Here is a 16445-nt window from a genome sequence, read left to right on the forward strand (position 1 = left end):
CGTATCATGCGTATTGTCAATAGAGGGTAGTAGTGGGGGCGTTGGTTTCAAAACTACGGCGCAACCAAGTGCTTCATAATAACCCATGCCACACGTTCAAAGGCAGTTATCTTGGAGCGTGTAGAACTAGAAAATTTCTACCGCAAATTGTATTTTAAGCGCGCGCTTGTGAATTCAGAGTATTTTCTTTAGGCCGTACATGTGAGTAAAATTTCAGGCAAATTGTGTTTTAATGTAGGATTACTATTAGAAAAAAAAAAAATTAAGGCGTCGATGTGTTGGACACCCAACTTGTTTAAGTTGTAGTATGGTTGGGTGTCCATAATACCGGACACCTAACGTTTTTCTATCAATAGAAACGTGAAAAATCTCACAATTGGCCTGAAATTTTACTCACGTGTGGAGAAAATACTCCGGATTCACAAGCGCGCACTGAAAATGCGATCTGAGGTACGCGCTCTTAGATGGCGGCTTCGAACGCGTGGGGTGTCATTTTTTCCGCACTCAGTTGCCCTGCTCATTTCCACCGACCACCCTGAGAATACGTATAAAGGGCACTTAAATGCGTTTTTTCGACAGGCCGCTGTTTTTTTCTAGCCGTCATTTTTTTCCCAATAATATTTGAATATATTTTGAATCCTTCGATATTACTTTTGAAGGACCGTTTGATGAATTTGAATTGATTTTCATAAGGAAACTTTTTCATCGTAATTGAAATAAATTAGATGAGTCGGTTTGTTTTTTCACATTCATTTCTCGTTTCTGCATCAACTCGTACGGTCGTAGCGGGCGACAAAATGTTTATGTCATGTGTATGTGTAACGTGTGTGCTCGATCGTTCAAGCGGCGGTGACAATTTTGCGGTCAAAATCGTCAAATTTATTACGGAAGGATACTCTACATCTAACAACGAGTCAGCAAAGGTAGGCCTAGTTATAATATTGTATGTAACGTTAGTTACACGATAAACCTTATTCGATTTTGCTAAATTTCGGTAATTTAGAGGGAATACTTAGTTGTTTTCGCCACATTTTACTCGGTAGCGTAGCCAAGTGAATAATCGAACACCGTTGCGCGTAGTCCCATGCGTACATTTTCTTTCTGTACGCGCAATGCCATTATAATGCGCGGCCGGTCGTTATGGACCCGGTCGGTAGGTTGGACACCTACCATACTACACTGTCAACTGCAAATTTTATAGCTGTAGGCCTGACCGTTAGATCTATCTATATAGATGTCTACTATTAATACTAACAACGTTAGACTATGACATGAATCTTGAAATGAATAGTTTGTCAGAAAGAGTTCCTTATGTCCCCCCCCCCCCACTAATTTGCACAGAATAAATATATTAGGGCATACTTCTTTTTTTTACTAATAATAAACTAAATAAAGGTTATGCTAGGGTTATGTCTCAAAAGGAAGTCTTCCCATAAATGGCATAACCTTTATTTAGTTTATTATTAGTTTTAAAAAATAGAAATTTAGTGGGGGGGGGGGGGACATAAGGACCTCTTTCCAGTTTGTCTTATAAAATGATCTCGATCGATCGTGTTTCTTCCACAATAACGTCTAACGAGAACTACATTTTTTTAAAGCTTCTCGTTCACAAAGTTTTAACAAGTCGATGCCTCGATAAGTATGGTTGAAACGCTACAAATCATGCCCATAGATATGGGTGACGACTGACGAGTCAGCCAACCCCCTCTCACTCGTCTCGCCGCGCCGCCGCGCTGAGCGAGCGAGGACCGAGCAAGCCGAGACAAAGCCCGACACCGTCCCGACGCCAAGGGTCTCCGCTAGGCCAGCTACTGCCACACACATAACGAACGAGAACATACAATCCATACCAAGAGTAGCAGCCATCACTGCCTTCTAGGGTGAAATTTATGGGTGTCGTGGCAAAATAAGGAAGCATTATCCTTGGAACATTCAGCTTGTGGGCACCACAGTGCGAAATATCCATCATGAGGACTAGAAAACATATTGATAAGAGAGTCACATGGAACTCCGAAGAAGCCGCCATTTTGGACAGTTATAGAGCATGCGCAACTCGTGATCAAAATTCCCGCGACGATTACGAAATTTTGGCTGTGATGTGAATAGTATATGTCCATGTATACCTGAGTTAATAGGCCTACCTCTTCGATGGTATAGCTAGGTTTTCCCGACCAGTTTCATTGTTTTGTCATTCAATTTCATTTTAGAAGCATTCATTTTCGTCAAATTTGCTCAAGCATCAAAATAGGGGCCTACAGTTATTCTTCGTTCTTATTGACTAATTTGGTAACCGATTTCGCATCTGTTGCCCGTTCCATTGAATGCGCATTCATTTTCGGCAACGGATATATTCAACTTCGTCTTCACCTGCCGCCACTCTCTAAAAAAATCGAGTGAAAATATTCACTCTTAAAGGAGTGAATACAAAAAATAGTGAATTTTGAGTGAAAATGTTCATTTTCACTCATGTTGGAGTGACCTCAGGGATCACTCGAAGATTTTGGAGTGATCCCTGAGGTCACTCTATTAAAACGAGTGAAAATTAACATTTTCACTCAAAATTCACTTCAATTTCATTCTAAATTCACTTTTTTTTTCATTGACTCCTTTAAGAGTGAATATTTTCACTCGATTTTTTGTTAGAGAGCATGCATCTCTTTCCGATTACAGTATTCAAATTTGGATATGGGCAAACAAGTTCATAAAATTCAGAACATTCAAATTAAGCCTGTCCATTAAAAAGTACATTACTTGTACTGCGTTTTAAATCGAATGTTAAAAATGTCTCCATGTGGATCACATTGATGCAAATAAGTACCGGTATATAAGATGAAGATCAGAAAGCTGTACGTATATAATGATCATAATTAAGGTAAATATGTCAAATGAAGATTGTTTACACAATATGATGTTAATGAAAGTGAAGAGATGGAAATTAGAGACAGCCATGAGGTGACATTAAAAAATGAGGGTTTTTATATTGAACTTTTCATTAATAAGACTGTGTTTAACAAAAAAAAAGAAGAAAACAATCTGTTCAAATAAACAAACTTAATGCTGATCATAATACATGATGATGAAATGCAAAATAAAAGGTAAAAGTCACATTCAACGACTATAGCTGGACATGATTAGGTCCTGCCCCTAATTGCCTGTTATATATTGTGTAAAGAATTTGAATGCTCAATACCATGTTGAAATACGCATTCTTTGAAAATGTCTCACTTTATAGAGGATGGTTCTGGAAGAGTAAGCAGCTTTTTGCCAAATTTTGGACGAGTGAATCCTTCTAAATGCCCTATGCAATGTCTGACACGAAATTCGTAGATGGCACAGTAATTATTTTAGGAACCTTTTTGGAATTATCTATTTTCATGCAGCTGTGATATTGATGAAGTGCTAAGATACAGCAACTGAAGTCGATGTGAAGTATCCAATGTCACGACTGAAATGAGGCCGGCGGAACTGGGGAGGGGGGAGGTGGCTGGGGGTTATAGCCCCCACTTTTTTTTTCTTTTTCTTTTTCTTTTTTTGGCACAATATAAATAGGGTGTATAACCAGTTTGGTGGGTCCCTCCATTTTTTTACCCCAAAAGTGACAACCGAAAAATAGATTGCAAGTTCTTTTCAAGAGCGCCGAAAGTTGCGCTGAAGGTTTTTGTTGTTGCTGTTGTTGTTGTTTGTTTGTTTGTTTGTTTGCTTGCTTGTTTGTTTGTTTGTTTGTTTGTTTGCTTGTTAGCTTATGAAACCCGGAAGTATAAACCAGAAATATAAACTGCACATGTCCCCCCCCCCCACACACACACATACAAGGCGCCATCAGCCGTGGAAGACTCATAACATTCAAGTTATCTAAATACACACACACAAACATTCACTACACACACCGACAGCATTTATTCCACATACGCGATACGACCACAAGATTAAAAAAAAAAAAAAAAAAAACGTTTGATATGATGCTGTATATTGTTCTGTTAATGTAATCGGTATTTGTCATTGTTGAAATGTTTATACGATGTATGTTGTGTGATAAATCGATATTCTTTTTATTCAATGTGATGCATTTTAGCCTTCGGGCTACTACTTTGTGTGATAAATCGATATTCTTTTTATTCAATGTGATGCATTATAATTTAGCCTTCGGGCTACTACTTTGCATGTTTGTTTCAATAAACCATTATCAATCGTAAAATCGCTGGAAGGTTATGAACAGCTTTTACTATAGATTTCAGCAGAAACGATGTGGCAGGCTTCGTATACATTTCAAAAGGAGAGCAGTGAATATTCCAATCAGGAACTGATAATCTGCATGCGTCGAGATCCCGCTCCCGCAAATTGAATTAAGTAGGCCCTATTTGTTAAGTGAGGTGCGATTCAGCGTTTAACTTTTTGCGAGATACCTATACGACTTTATGAAATGATAAGGAGCATACAATTCTATGAGGAATTCATAGTTTATTTGATGAAAATTGGTTTTGAAATGGCTGAGATATCCAAAAACAAAGTAAAACAAAGCCAGCCTGTATAGAAGCTGGGTCCCCTGGTTCATGCATACAACATAGCACCTTTTAGTATCTCCATTGCTTTGTTGTGGATATTTTCAACAACAACAAAAATCACCAAATAAACTTTGAATTCCTCTTAGAATTATATGCTCTTTCAATCTTCATAAGGTGTTTCTCATTATCTATAAAGAATTATTTAAAAAACCGTTGGAAACCTGAAGCCCCATCTCAACTGCATTTTGGCCTACCCTGAAGCCATGCTCCCAAAGATCCTGTGTATATCGTCATACCCCCGGATCATATACCCACAGCACAGGACAAAGACAGCAAACCAACAGTTTACCAAGTTTCGCAAACATTCATAATCATAATGATTAATAGGCGTTTTCACATCAGCCCGATAACAGTCCAAGCTCGAGATATTTTCCAATTTCCCAAGTCAGAAAATAGCGCGCTATTTCGGAACATCGGGCTGATGTGAAAACGCCTATTGTGTATATTTGTACTGTGCAAATCTAGATCACAGCATATTGAACTGGGATGCCTTGCAGAATAATCACGAAGGCATAGGCCTATTCACGATTCACGAATTCCTTTAGTTCTGTTCATACTGGGATTTGTCATCTAATATTGGCTCAGCCAGCTAGGGCTTTCCCAGAAGAACTCCTCCAGACTGAACACAAGACATGATGCGATATCAATGAGGATCGAGTGATCGGTATCGGATTTTAGAGTGACGTCAATCATTTAGGGAAACTAAGAAGCAAATTATGAATTTTGCCTTCGAGAACCATCGAGTGATAAAGATTGTTATTGTGATATTTTACCTGTTGTCTCATACTGAATAAGAAATAAGCAATTTGATCACTTATTCTGTGGTTAAATCGTTTCAAAATGTGTTTTGGTAAATATCAAACCATTCCACATTTTCTGGAAAGAGACTAGTCGCGCACCCTACTTCTCCAATCATGTACCAAAATGGCGACGTAGTTGAAAGATAAAGCTACAAAATGGATAGCGAGTCAGGACTGTCGCAAAATCACGTCAACCAGATGAATTCTGGTACTTCTGGTTCTGTAAATATTGTCGGTAACAAACAGCAAGATGATCATCAGAGACCCAACTATACTATACCGGGAATATTACATTTTATACAACATGAATGGGCACGTTTTGAAATGGAACGCGCTCAATGGGAAGTGGAACGAGCTGAACTTCAGGTAGGCTTGGCCGCTGATCGTGAGGCCACCCGCACAATACTAAGGCGCTATGCGGTAGATAGGCATACCAATGCATGATTTGGTATGGATGCACGATCCGATCCCGATGTTGACAGGACATTGTACCGACACTGTCTCAAAACGGTGGCTTAAAATGTACTAGGCATTGAGATGATTGGCACTTTTAAAGAGTGATCAGAACATTCCCCCATTTCTTTACTTATGTAATGGTTTCAAGAACAGTATCAGATGGTATATTACGGGATTAGAAATGGGAAGTGGGTGTGGATGAATCGCCAAATGTTTTGCTGCATCTGGATCTGTGCATGATGAAGTAGGCTTTACTCGGCAGTCATGTGGGTGCCTGCTATGCCAGGTCGATGCTGGGCATTGGTATTGCAGAAACAACTCGCAATTTGACAATGTGTACCAGTAAAGTGTACCTTTAGAAATTGCATTAAAAATTGAAATTAGAAATTGAAAATGATGTGTAGATTTTTAATTTTTGTTGTCTTTCCAGGCAGTACGTGTAGCATGCAGTGCACATTTTTTTTTTTTTTCATTTCACACAACATGCAGCGTTGCAGCTGTGTTTACTGTCCAAATCACTCTAAATTCTATTCCGTAAAGAACTCTTCACCGTTCTGATTGAATGGCAATTTTGATGTTGCTGCAAGGTACGATTGCAGCAGAGATATCTACCTTTTTAGTAGAAGGCTATATCATCATTGCTTGCTTCAAAGAGATGTGAACAAAATTACAAAGTACAAAATAGTTGTACAAGTTTGTATACACTTCATTATGTTGCTAGCGCAAGCAGTAGGCCTACGCATTTTTGTCTGTGGAAGATTATACATTGTGAGGTTGTTAACCATGATCATCAGATTATCACACACATTTTGTCTACATGTACAAGTGTATGCAGACAGTCATTGATAAGAGTCAAGAATGTTGTTCTGGCGAGTAGGTCATCGGTGGTATCGGCACCATCATTCATTCTTGAATTTCATTTTAAATGTTCCATACACAGGAAAGGTGCATGTATTATTCAAATTGCCCAGATGTTATTGATTGATTGATTAATGGTATCTTTATTTCACCCAAAAGAATCATTCATTAATCAGCCTATTAAAGGCTGAATTACAAATGATTTCACAAAGTACAAGAAATATGTGCATTAAAAGATGGTAAAAAGACAAGGAACAGCTGTACATAGAAATACAATTGTACAAACTTTAACAAAACGAGTACAATTCGATATTGAGTCAACCAGGTGATATATTTGTCACTGTTGAGTGTGTTGCTCCTCTGTTGGTTCAGGGAGCTTTGTTACATGGAGAAAAAATTTCCTCTTACATTTGTACATTTCTTCCCAGGCTTTGGGCTTGTATGGTCTCAGGGTCCAGGGATTTACTTTGATACATGGGATTTCTGGTGTTCTCCCAACAAGTTGCTGTGAGGTTGGAGAATGGAGTGTATGATGTTCAGTGTTTAGTCAACTTAAGATCATTCATCCTAAATTCCTTATCAGTTACATTGTATTGTACACTGATACCATGAAAGAAGCATGTGTCATCCTAGACCTGGCAGTTTTAGTAAGTCTAAAAAATATGTATCCTTGCTTGATGCAAAAAAGTTGAATAACTCTAAAAGTGTCATGTACAGTAAGGTACACTAGTGTATGAAGGAGAGGCTGATTGTACAGACCAGTTCTACTGATGATTTCATGGGGAGAATTTGTCATTCCCATTATATTTGGAAACATACAAACTTATTTTCTAGTAGTCTGATATTACAATTCATGCAAAATTTCATAGAGCCCATATTCATGAACCATGCCCCCCCCCCAAAAAAAAAAAAATAAAATGCTACAAAGCTACATTTGTAAACATCGGTGCTGGTGCTACTTCTTTTGCGTGATGCAGTCATTGCTTTAAACACTCTCATTCGCAATGGCTTAATTTGTTCTTCTATCTCCTTGCTGCCATGGCACTTTCCGCCCCAGTGTCTGAAAAATTTCTCATCACGAGGGAAGTGCTGGTATTAAAATGTGATTTCGTTAAAATCTGCAAATCTTAATAATACTGTCAAAACAATACCATCTGCATGTACAGTGTACACTGTGCATTATTTATAGTGAAAACTATTTTTCACTTACCTTATTTTATGGGTAAATACCAGTCAGCTACAAATAGAACTTGCTTTTGAAACAGCCAAGATGTCCAAAGCAAATGCTCCAAACACACTTGGACTAAACACTTAAACGTGTTTGCAGTATTTACAGTACCATGTACAAGATAGCTGACCGAGTGCGCGTTTGTAACTGACTGAGTGCGCGCTTGTAACTGACAGAGTGCACACTGCTAAAGTATGCAATTGTGATTTCATTGTACAGCTGGCAAGCCACGGTCATGCGTGTACTGTATCTCTGAGCAGTCGTTAGTACCGGTCATTGGGAAAAACTATTGCCCTCTTGGCGTGTTAAGGCAAAATTAAAAGACTGGTCATGTGATTGCTCTCATCCAATTATTTGATTGGGATCCATCACCGTTTTATATTAATATGGTAAACTGATTAATCTACAAATGTATTCTAGATGAATTTTATTCAAGATTTTTTTCTTCAGTATCAATTGGCTTTACACACTACAATGTACAGAACTGTCAAAGTTCACTGGTACGTCACCTCATGACCTACACTTGTATTATACAACAGATTTGTTCCACTTGTACATGTTGATATCTAACATATCTTAATGTATGTGCTGTTTGGATCAGTTTTATTCTTTAATGATAGATGCTCAGTGAGATTCTATTGATGAAAACTAATCTAGGTGTAAAACAATGAACAAGGCATGTTACCACCTCAGGGAATACAGTTTAATAGTATAACTAAGAGAATTCGCACCTCAAAATTCAAATTTAGTACAAAATAGCATGTAATGCAGTGTATTTCATTTGTTTGATACACACCATAACTTTTATGCACATGATACAGATTTGATGTAATTATTCCCTTAAAGAAAATTACTGTTTTTGAGTATTACACAGCAGAGCATCTTTAAGTATACCAGTACATGTACATATACACTATATTTTTTCAGAGTTTTCAAAGGTTTGATACTGTATAAATGTTTTTACTTTTTTTTATGCCAGATGGGAATCTCATAGGCCCGGGGACAGTGATCTTGTATTAAGTGTGAAACTATTCTTTGTCACTCTAACTGAAATCACTGTAAGTGTGAAACTACTCACAGTGGAGGTGGTACGTAGCTTGTAGCTTCTATTTGACACATTGTATTATATTTCATAATGTCCCTTTTACACTGTGTATATCTCCTGTGATAAATGTGGTTTGGTCACCAAACTCATGCAGTGCACGTAAAGTAATAAAATGTTCACTGAGAAATCATGAATGTGAACTGTTTGTAAAGAATACATAGCATGAAATTAACTTTTCATGAGTGTTGTCTTTGCCCAAATATGCACTGAGCACATGCATACTTATGTACACATCCTTTGTGTATTCTATAGTACTAATCTTGCAAGTGAGAGAAATTTGCCACAACCAATGATGATTGCATAATACTTGCACAGCCACTGTTATCTTGAGGGTTGTCACAGGGGACGTTCAATGCACTACTGAACACTGACAGGGCTGCCAACCTTGAGTGAGAGTTTGGCGTGAGACACTGCGAGGGAGCGGAGCGACCTCCTGTCTAGCACCTGGCGGCCTGCTGTGCGGCCGTACGTACGTACGTACTACGTACACAGTCAGTGTATGTAAAGCGATGTAAAGCACACGTCATAGCCATACATGTACTGTAATTTGCCAAAATTACAAGCTACGCTCACGTGGTATAGGTAGAAGCCAATCGTAATCCAATAGCTCGTCTTTGCGCGCGAACCGAAAACGATTATTATTGGATAAGCTTTACACCCGCGCTGGAAAATCTCGACATTTGGGCTTGGGCATATCGATATTCGGAATATCAGAGAATTTAGAGATATATTTATTTTTGTAGTCATGTACAGTCCATTTAGGGGGTTTAGCGTGAGATTTCGTTTATCAGAGTGAGACAGTCAAAATTGGTTGAATTGCGTGAGTCTCACGCTCAATGCGTGAGAGTTGGCAGCCCTGCACTGATATTTCTTGATCTATAAATGATCGATCATCTGCATCCTATACAACATGTATCAAGTACAGGCGTACCACAAACAGATACTGTATTGCTACTCTTTTGTACAAATTGTATGATTAAGTCATATTTGTTTCAAGGTTTTTTTTTTTAATGATACCTGTTGTTATTTTCACAAGTACAGATTTGTATAGGCAGGATTATAAAAGAAGAAGAAGAAAGAGCCAAAAATTATGTTCTACACTTGTATGATCAATGCCACATTTAGTGTACATCTGAACCACTGATGATCTATTGATTGTAACCCACAATACACATTATGTACTGACATTAGTAGAATTTGAAACCTGTCAAACCCTTTGGATGTACTCATGGCCTTGAATTTAGGTTAATTACCATGGCACATTTAGCATGATGTATCATTTTTCTGAATAATAGTTACGCTGTGACCTGGTTGTCATATCATAATTTGTTAAATTAGTCTTATGGTATAGGCACACAAATTGTATTGGGCTGAATAAAAAACTGACAGTGCAATCTGCCTGCCTTGCTACATAGAATGCTAAAGAATTTTTTCTCCCTCTCTCTCTCTCTCAGCCTCTGAAATTCTCTTTATGTCAGTTACATTGTAAAGCTGTTAACTCTTTGTCTGGTACATTGTGTCAAAGCACAAAATATTCCACTCTTTGTAATTGGTACATTGGATGAGCCAAGTCAGAGAAGCTGTTGGAATGTCCTACCCATACAAGGGGTACATACACATTTGTACATGTAGAACACTGATGGGTGATTTGCTTGTACACGTACATTGTAGGCCTATAGCCTTTGTTCACCAGTGAGTGATGCTTACATGTATACGTACAACAATTTGTGTAGAGTGCTTGGAACAAGATTTACGACACAGTATGTTGTATTATGTTGTACGTGCCTACCAGATACATATTTGTCTTCATTTCATTGTCTGGTCATGGATTTTGGTAGTACAAGCTTTCTCCATGGTCTGGTCTATCTTACAACAGCAATACCATGGGGTAGAGACTCCCTAGTGGCACAATCTCCACATTTTTTTGCCCATTTGCCAAATTTGTTTACATCAATGTCAAATGGCCTTCGCGCAGGGTCACACAAAGTTCGTAACTTGAGCTTTAGGAGGCATAGCTTTCCACAGCTGTGGAAAATTGTGACTTTTCTGCTCATTATACATTGTGTCCTGACATCCAGGAAGTCATCCCTCCAATCCATGCATGTGGACATGCTGTATTTTGTTGTTGTTGTTCTTTGTCTTTCCTATATTGTTGCTGGAGAGTAGAGATAGTAGCAAAGCCCAAGGTACAATCTTCTAAAATTTGGCTTTGATGTTGCCGTGTTACCAAGACAAGGACATCATGTTCTCATGTTTGCAATGGATGAAGAGTTTCTTATTCATATACTGACAGTCTGTATTCCTTGTCAATGTTGACAGTACTATCTTCAAAATAGTAAATTACAGTGGTTTGTTTACATTTTACTTTTTACTCCTTATACCTGCATCAGTATTTTAATGTGAACAATGCAACTCAAGCCATTCTTTTTTTTTTCTTGTTCTTTTTTTATAATGATACATATCCACGTACATTTGTCCATACACTGTATGTTACTGTAAGTGGGTTTATCTCATTTGGACCCTTTGATATGCTGGAGCTGTAATATGATTACAAGTAGGCTACACTGTATGTACATGTGTATGTCATGTGTGGGTGTCACCTGTGGGCTTATTTTAGTTTATTAATAGGATACCATTTGGCAAGTTATCCATGTCATTAAGTGGCTATATTCATCAGTATACCAAGAAGGAAGTTTAAAATTTAGGGAGTGAACATATGCGATCTGAAACACTTTCCCTTTACAGCCCCACTTCCTATTGCTTGGAGACACACTGGTATGCAAACGTTTATACAGCTTGTACCTGTCTATCATTTTGGTGTTATGTTTTTACTATCAAGGTCACATTCTACAGGCAATTTTCAGCAAGGATGAATAGCTTGACACAGTTTTCTATTCTTTGCTACTCACTTCATACTTTAAACAATTTGTTATTGTACTGCAGTTAATTGAAAACCTTTGTGTAATGCAGTGGGTATAATGTTTATAAGTAGCATGAATACACTCTAAGTAAGTAAAGCTGTGATGGTATGATGGTTCACTTTCATCATTTGCAATAAGTCCATGTAGCTGGGGATTTCTTGTTTTTGACCAATCAAGCAGAATAGAGTCTATTATGTGCAAATAGTGCATATTTTAGGCTCTATCATGCAGCCGTAGTCAATCCTATTGTACACAACTGCATACTTGACCCACTGTTCTTGGGTAAAGCATAGTACAACTTGTACAAAAATGTAGGTGTCTTATCCTGTAACATCAAAGTTTGTCTAGTAAATATACTTTTCAGTTATGTGACAACATCAGATTAATATTTCTGTGATTTTATTCCCAACGAATTTTGATACATTGTAGAGGTACATGTATACAATACATGAGTACAGCATATGTAATATTGAGAAATCCCTCGACAAGTATACGCTATCTATTCATGCATATTTTCATGAAAGCCTATGTATCATGCGTAAGTCAGCATCTGTCATGTCTTGCAAGGAATTGATTATGTCATATCTAAAGAAAGAAGCATTGGAAAATGCATAAAATAAGCATCATTACTGTCCTACAGTATGTACATGTGTAAGACCTCTCTTTCTAAATTTCTCCTGTTTCTCCTGCTTACAGGCACGCATTGCTTTCCTCCAAGGTGAACGGAAAGGGCAAGAAAATCTCAAGCATGACTTAGTACGGAGGATAAAAATGCTTGAATTTGCACTGAAACAAGAAAGGTGAGATAATACTGCCTGTATCAACAACATTTATAAAATAGTGTATCAATGTGATGTTTTGTGTGTTTTGTTTTGTTTTTTGCTAAATTTAGTGTAGACATTAAAATTTCAGATAATAATACATATTGCCGATTATGTTTTGTGATGACTTTCATTCAGTGTTTACGAGACCCATTGTTGTAGCCGTGCAATGTGCATGTGAAACTTACAGTACTCTTTAAATGCCAGCTTTCTTTCACTGTCCTGTGTATCGATGCAGCACTTTGGTGTGTCTTTTAATTGTCTGAAATTGTATCTTGCTTTCGAAACTTATTTGTAGGTTTACTCGTAGTGGACATCTCATTCATGACATGATTTACCTAGTATGTTGAAACTTCAGTCTCTGTGTAAAGGCACAGACCCTTTTGAAGATGGAAGAGATTAATCCATGATTTATTTGGTTTTGTTTTTTGCTTTCAGAATGAAGTACCAAAAATTAAAGTCTGGATCAGACAAGGATGATTTGAAGGCACCCACCTTTGATGGCGGTAAGTTCCATGGCCCAGTCTGTCGTGTCACAGAGATTTTTGTCAGTACTAAAAAGAAACAACCATAAAAGGAACAAGGAATAAAATTACACCCAAATTTAGAGATACATGTACTGTATATTGTGTGTATGTCAGAACACATTTAACCATAATGTCCAATGAGGGTTGTGTTGACTTTATAACATCATTCTGACATTCCTTCCTGACAAGTGTTTATGTTTCTCACAGACATACGCAGTGCAAGTTTCACAATTCTGTGCCACGATATTCGCCCATACCATATAAGCCTGCATTATTATACAGTAGTTTGCAGGGGACATCACAAATGCACTATGAGGCCATCTTTATATGCCATGCTTAATTCTGTATGGAATTTATGTGGCAGGGAAAAGAGGCTTTTTTCTACCATTACTCGTGCATTTTAGTCTGTATCATTATGTGCAGTGCAGTATATTGTGTTGAACAGGTCTTTTGTGAGTAACATCTCCTCTGGTTCTGATTTAACAGAGGAAGGTGGCCAGGAAGAATCAGCACTATCACCAAATTCAATCAACTTCAGGCAAAGTAGACAGCTTCTCAGGCAGTGAGTACCACATGGTGTGGAAGTGGCACTGAGCAAATGTCACCAGTTTGTGTACGAGATGAGAATTGTGTTTGTGTGTTTGTTTTCATCGGGTTTGCAAATGAACCAAACCGTCTTCATTTGATTGTCATCGTGCAGTCATGGCAATGAAGATGTTTTAATGATCATTATAGAAACTGAGCATGAACTGTGCAGGGTGAGGCGTGCTAAGAATAATGATGATTGTTTTGGAGTGAGAACGGTGATGGTCATGTTGATAATGTGGAGGCTTTTGAAAAATTTTCACTCATACCATTGAATAATTGAAGTCACGAATCATTCTTGCTTCATGTGTCACAAGTGTGGGCAGGGCTGTACAGATTCATAAGATTTGTTTTACAGTTTACACATACTTAATCAGATACTATTGTTAAAACATACAAACTTAAAGGGACTGTACAGTACTGGGTGAGATGGGGATTCATGTTTTGAACATTTTTAAGTGAGATAATCAGAAACCTCTTATGAAATATGAAAGAGCATGTAATTTTAAGAAGGATTCAACGTTTATTTGATGAAAATTGGTTTTCAAATGGCTGAGATATCCCAAAAAGTGATAATAATAAAAGGCAACATGCCACAACTTTATTAGGATCTCTTTGTTTCACATTGTTTTTGGATATCTCAGCCATTTCAAAACCGATTTTCATCAAATAAACTTTTGATACCCCTTAGAATCGCATGCTCTTTGACATCTCATAGAGTGGTTTCTGAATATCTCGCAAAACGTAAAAAGCTAAATCCTCACCTCGACCAGAACTGTACACACCCTTTTAACGTGTCATATCACAATTTGTGATTTTGTGAAGGTTGTTGATTACATGTAAACTGTGACAAACAAATTCATAATCAACAAAATACATTGTACAGGTATGTGTTAAGGTCATACAATATGTATGTTATGATACATTTTGATGATTATCAAAGAACATTTGGCTTTAGTAGTTGTTGATACAGTTGTGAGATCTCTTTGTGTTTTTATTTTAGTTTGTCTCTAAGTATTACCTATTGCCCTTCAAGTATGATGTAATTATGGCCTCTTGCTCTGTGTATATGAACATGTGAGACAAAAAAGACCATTACAGTCCTGGAATCTTTAACAGTGGAAAATTGTGTCCTTTAATGTGTTGACACAACTGATTTTAAATGAGTTATGAGCGTGATATCATACTGTGTAGCCATGTTTGTTGCCCTTGTTCATATCCACCACTTTTAGTAGACCTCTGATCAGCTGTCAGAGGGGGGATGATAAATGCTAAGAGAAGAGATTCCTGTCTTTCTCACCGATGTATGTCTCTTAAAGGCACTGTTGAACAATGTTTCCAGATTGAATGATCAGGGGGCACTTCATCAACTGTTTTGTCAGTGATTTTCATGGACAAATTTGCTTTCAGCCAATCAGATGCAAGGATTTCAGTAGCTTGAAACACTTGTCAGTGACCAACAAGTATTATGAAAAGCCGCCCTGACCGACATGGTCCTACAGGACATGAGTCTGTGATCTATTGTGATAGAATGACATCATAACAGCACTTTGACTGATTATGATAGTTAAATCCTCCGAGAAATGGAAAATCTGTGACTGACCACATGAAACAAAGTCACAGTTTCCCGAAGACAGTGGCTTTGAAATAGACCAGTTTTGAAGGTTTTAGTACATTGATATTTGTTCACAGATACCATAATAATGACTGGATAATTTTTGAAATGTTTTTGCACATGTGTGTTTTTCCCATCCTTTTTAACCTTATTTTACAGCTCTGTCAGCAACATTATTTTTTTATGCCTCCGCCACGAAGTGTCCCCGGAGGCATTATATTTTCAGGTTGTCCACTTGTCCGTCCGTCCGTCCTTCCGTCTGTAATCAACTTTGTGGACCGCGTATCTAAAAAACTTTTAGAGGTATCCTAATGAAACTTAGCCTGTATATATATGAGTGGGCGAAGTTGTGCCTATCAACTTTTGGGCGCACATGCTCAAGGTCAAAGGTCAAAAGGTCATGGTCAAATGCTCAAAATTTCACTATTTTCCCTATATCTACGCAATGCGTGGAGGTATTTTCTTGAAACTTAGTGTATACATGAACTACCAAATAAAGATTCCCCAGAAAGAGTTTTGGGTCATGAGGTCAAAGGTCAAGTGAAAATTTTAAAATTTCACTTTTTTCTCCATATCTCACAAGTATTTCAAGGTATCTTCATGGAACTTAGTAATATATGCATGTACTGACTGGCAGTCATCATGTAGGCAATTAATTGGTCATAGGTCAAAGTACAGGGGTCAAAGGTCAAGGTCAACTCATCAAAATGCCATTATTCCCTCTTATCTATGCAATGCCTACAGGATACAGATTGTCTTGGAAGTTTCTTGCCAAAAGGTCAAAGGTCAAGTGAAAGTGCTAAATTTTGCTTTTTCTGTAAACTTATAAAAGGGTCAAAAGTCGGGTACAAATCCTCAAATCCCCAAATACCTGTACTCTTAGACATTATAGCCATTCATCCAAATAAACCTAGTTCAAGGAAAGCGAACATTCAATGCATTTGTGACAAACCTGTCATTTTGATAT

The 16445-nt window shown here is 37.6% G+C and overlaps 2 protein-coding genes across 3 annotated transcripts in view; one reads left to right on the plus strand and one right to left on the minus strand.

Moving 5' to 3' along the window:
* Positions 1–1971, minus strand: part of LOC139745604 (nuclear pore membrane glycoprotein 210-like) — a 48674-nt gene extending 46703 nt beyond the window's left edge. Inside the window, exon 1 of the mRNA XM_071655999.1 lies at positions 1851–1971. Within this exon, the coding sequence (XP_071512100.1) occupies positions 1851–1969 (119 nt within the window). The 5' untranslated portion in view covers positions 1970–1971. The remainder of the gene's footprint in view (positions 1–1850) is intronic.
* A 3492-nt stretch (positions 1972–5463) lies between these two features.
* Positions 5464–16445, plus strand: part of LOC139745618 (striatin-3-like) — a 35173-nt gene continuing 24191 nt past the window's right edge. For both annotated transcript variants that reach the window (XM_071656018.1, XM_071656019.1), the window contains exons 1-4: positions 5464–5728; positions 12627–12730; positions 13190–13257; positions 13765–13840. In XM_071656018.1, the coding sequence (XP_071512119.1) occupies positions 5519–5728; positions 12627–12730; positions 13190–13257; positions 13765–13840 (458 nt within the window). In that variant the 5' untranslated portion in view covers positions 5464–5518. The remainder of the gene's footprint in view (positions 5729–12626; positions 12731–13189; positions 13258–13764; positions 13841–16445) is intronic.

This window comes from Diadema antillarum, unplaced genomic scaffold (assembly GCF_040938485.1).
Source record: "Diadema antillarum isolate AM-2024a unplaced genomic scaffold, OU_Dant_1.0 seq00001279_RagTag, whole genome shotgun sequence".
Lineage (NCBI taxonomy): Eukaryota > Metazoa > Echinodermata > Echinoidea > Diadematoida > Diadematidae > Diadema > Diadema antillarum.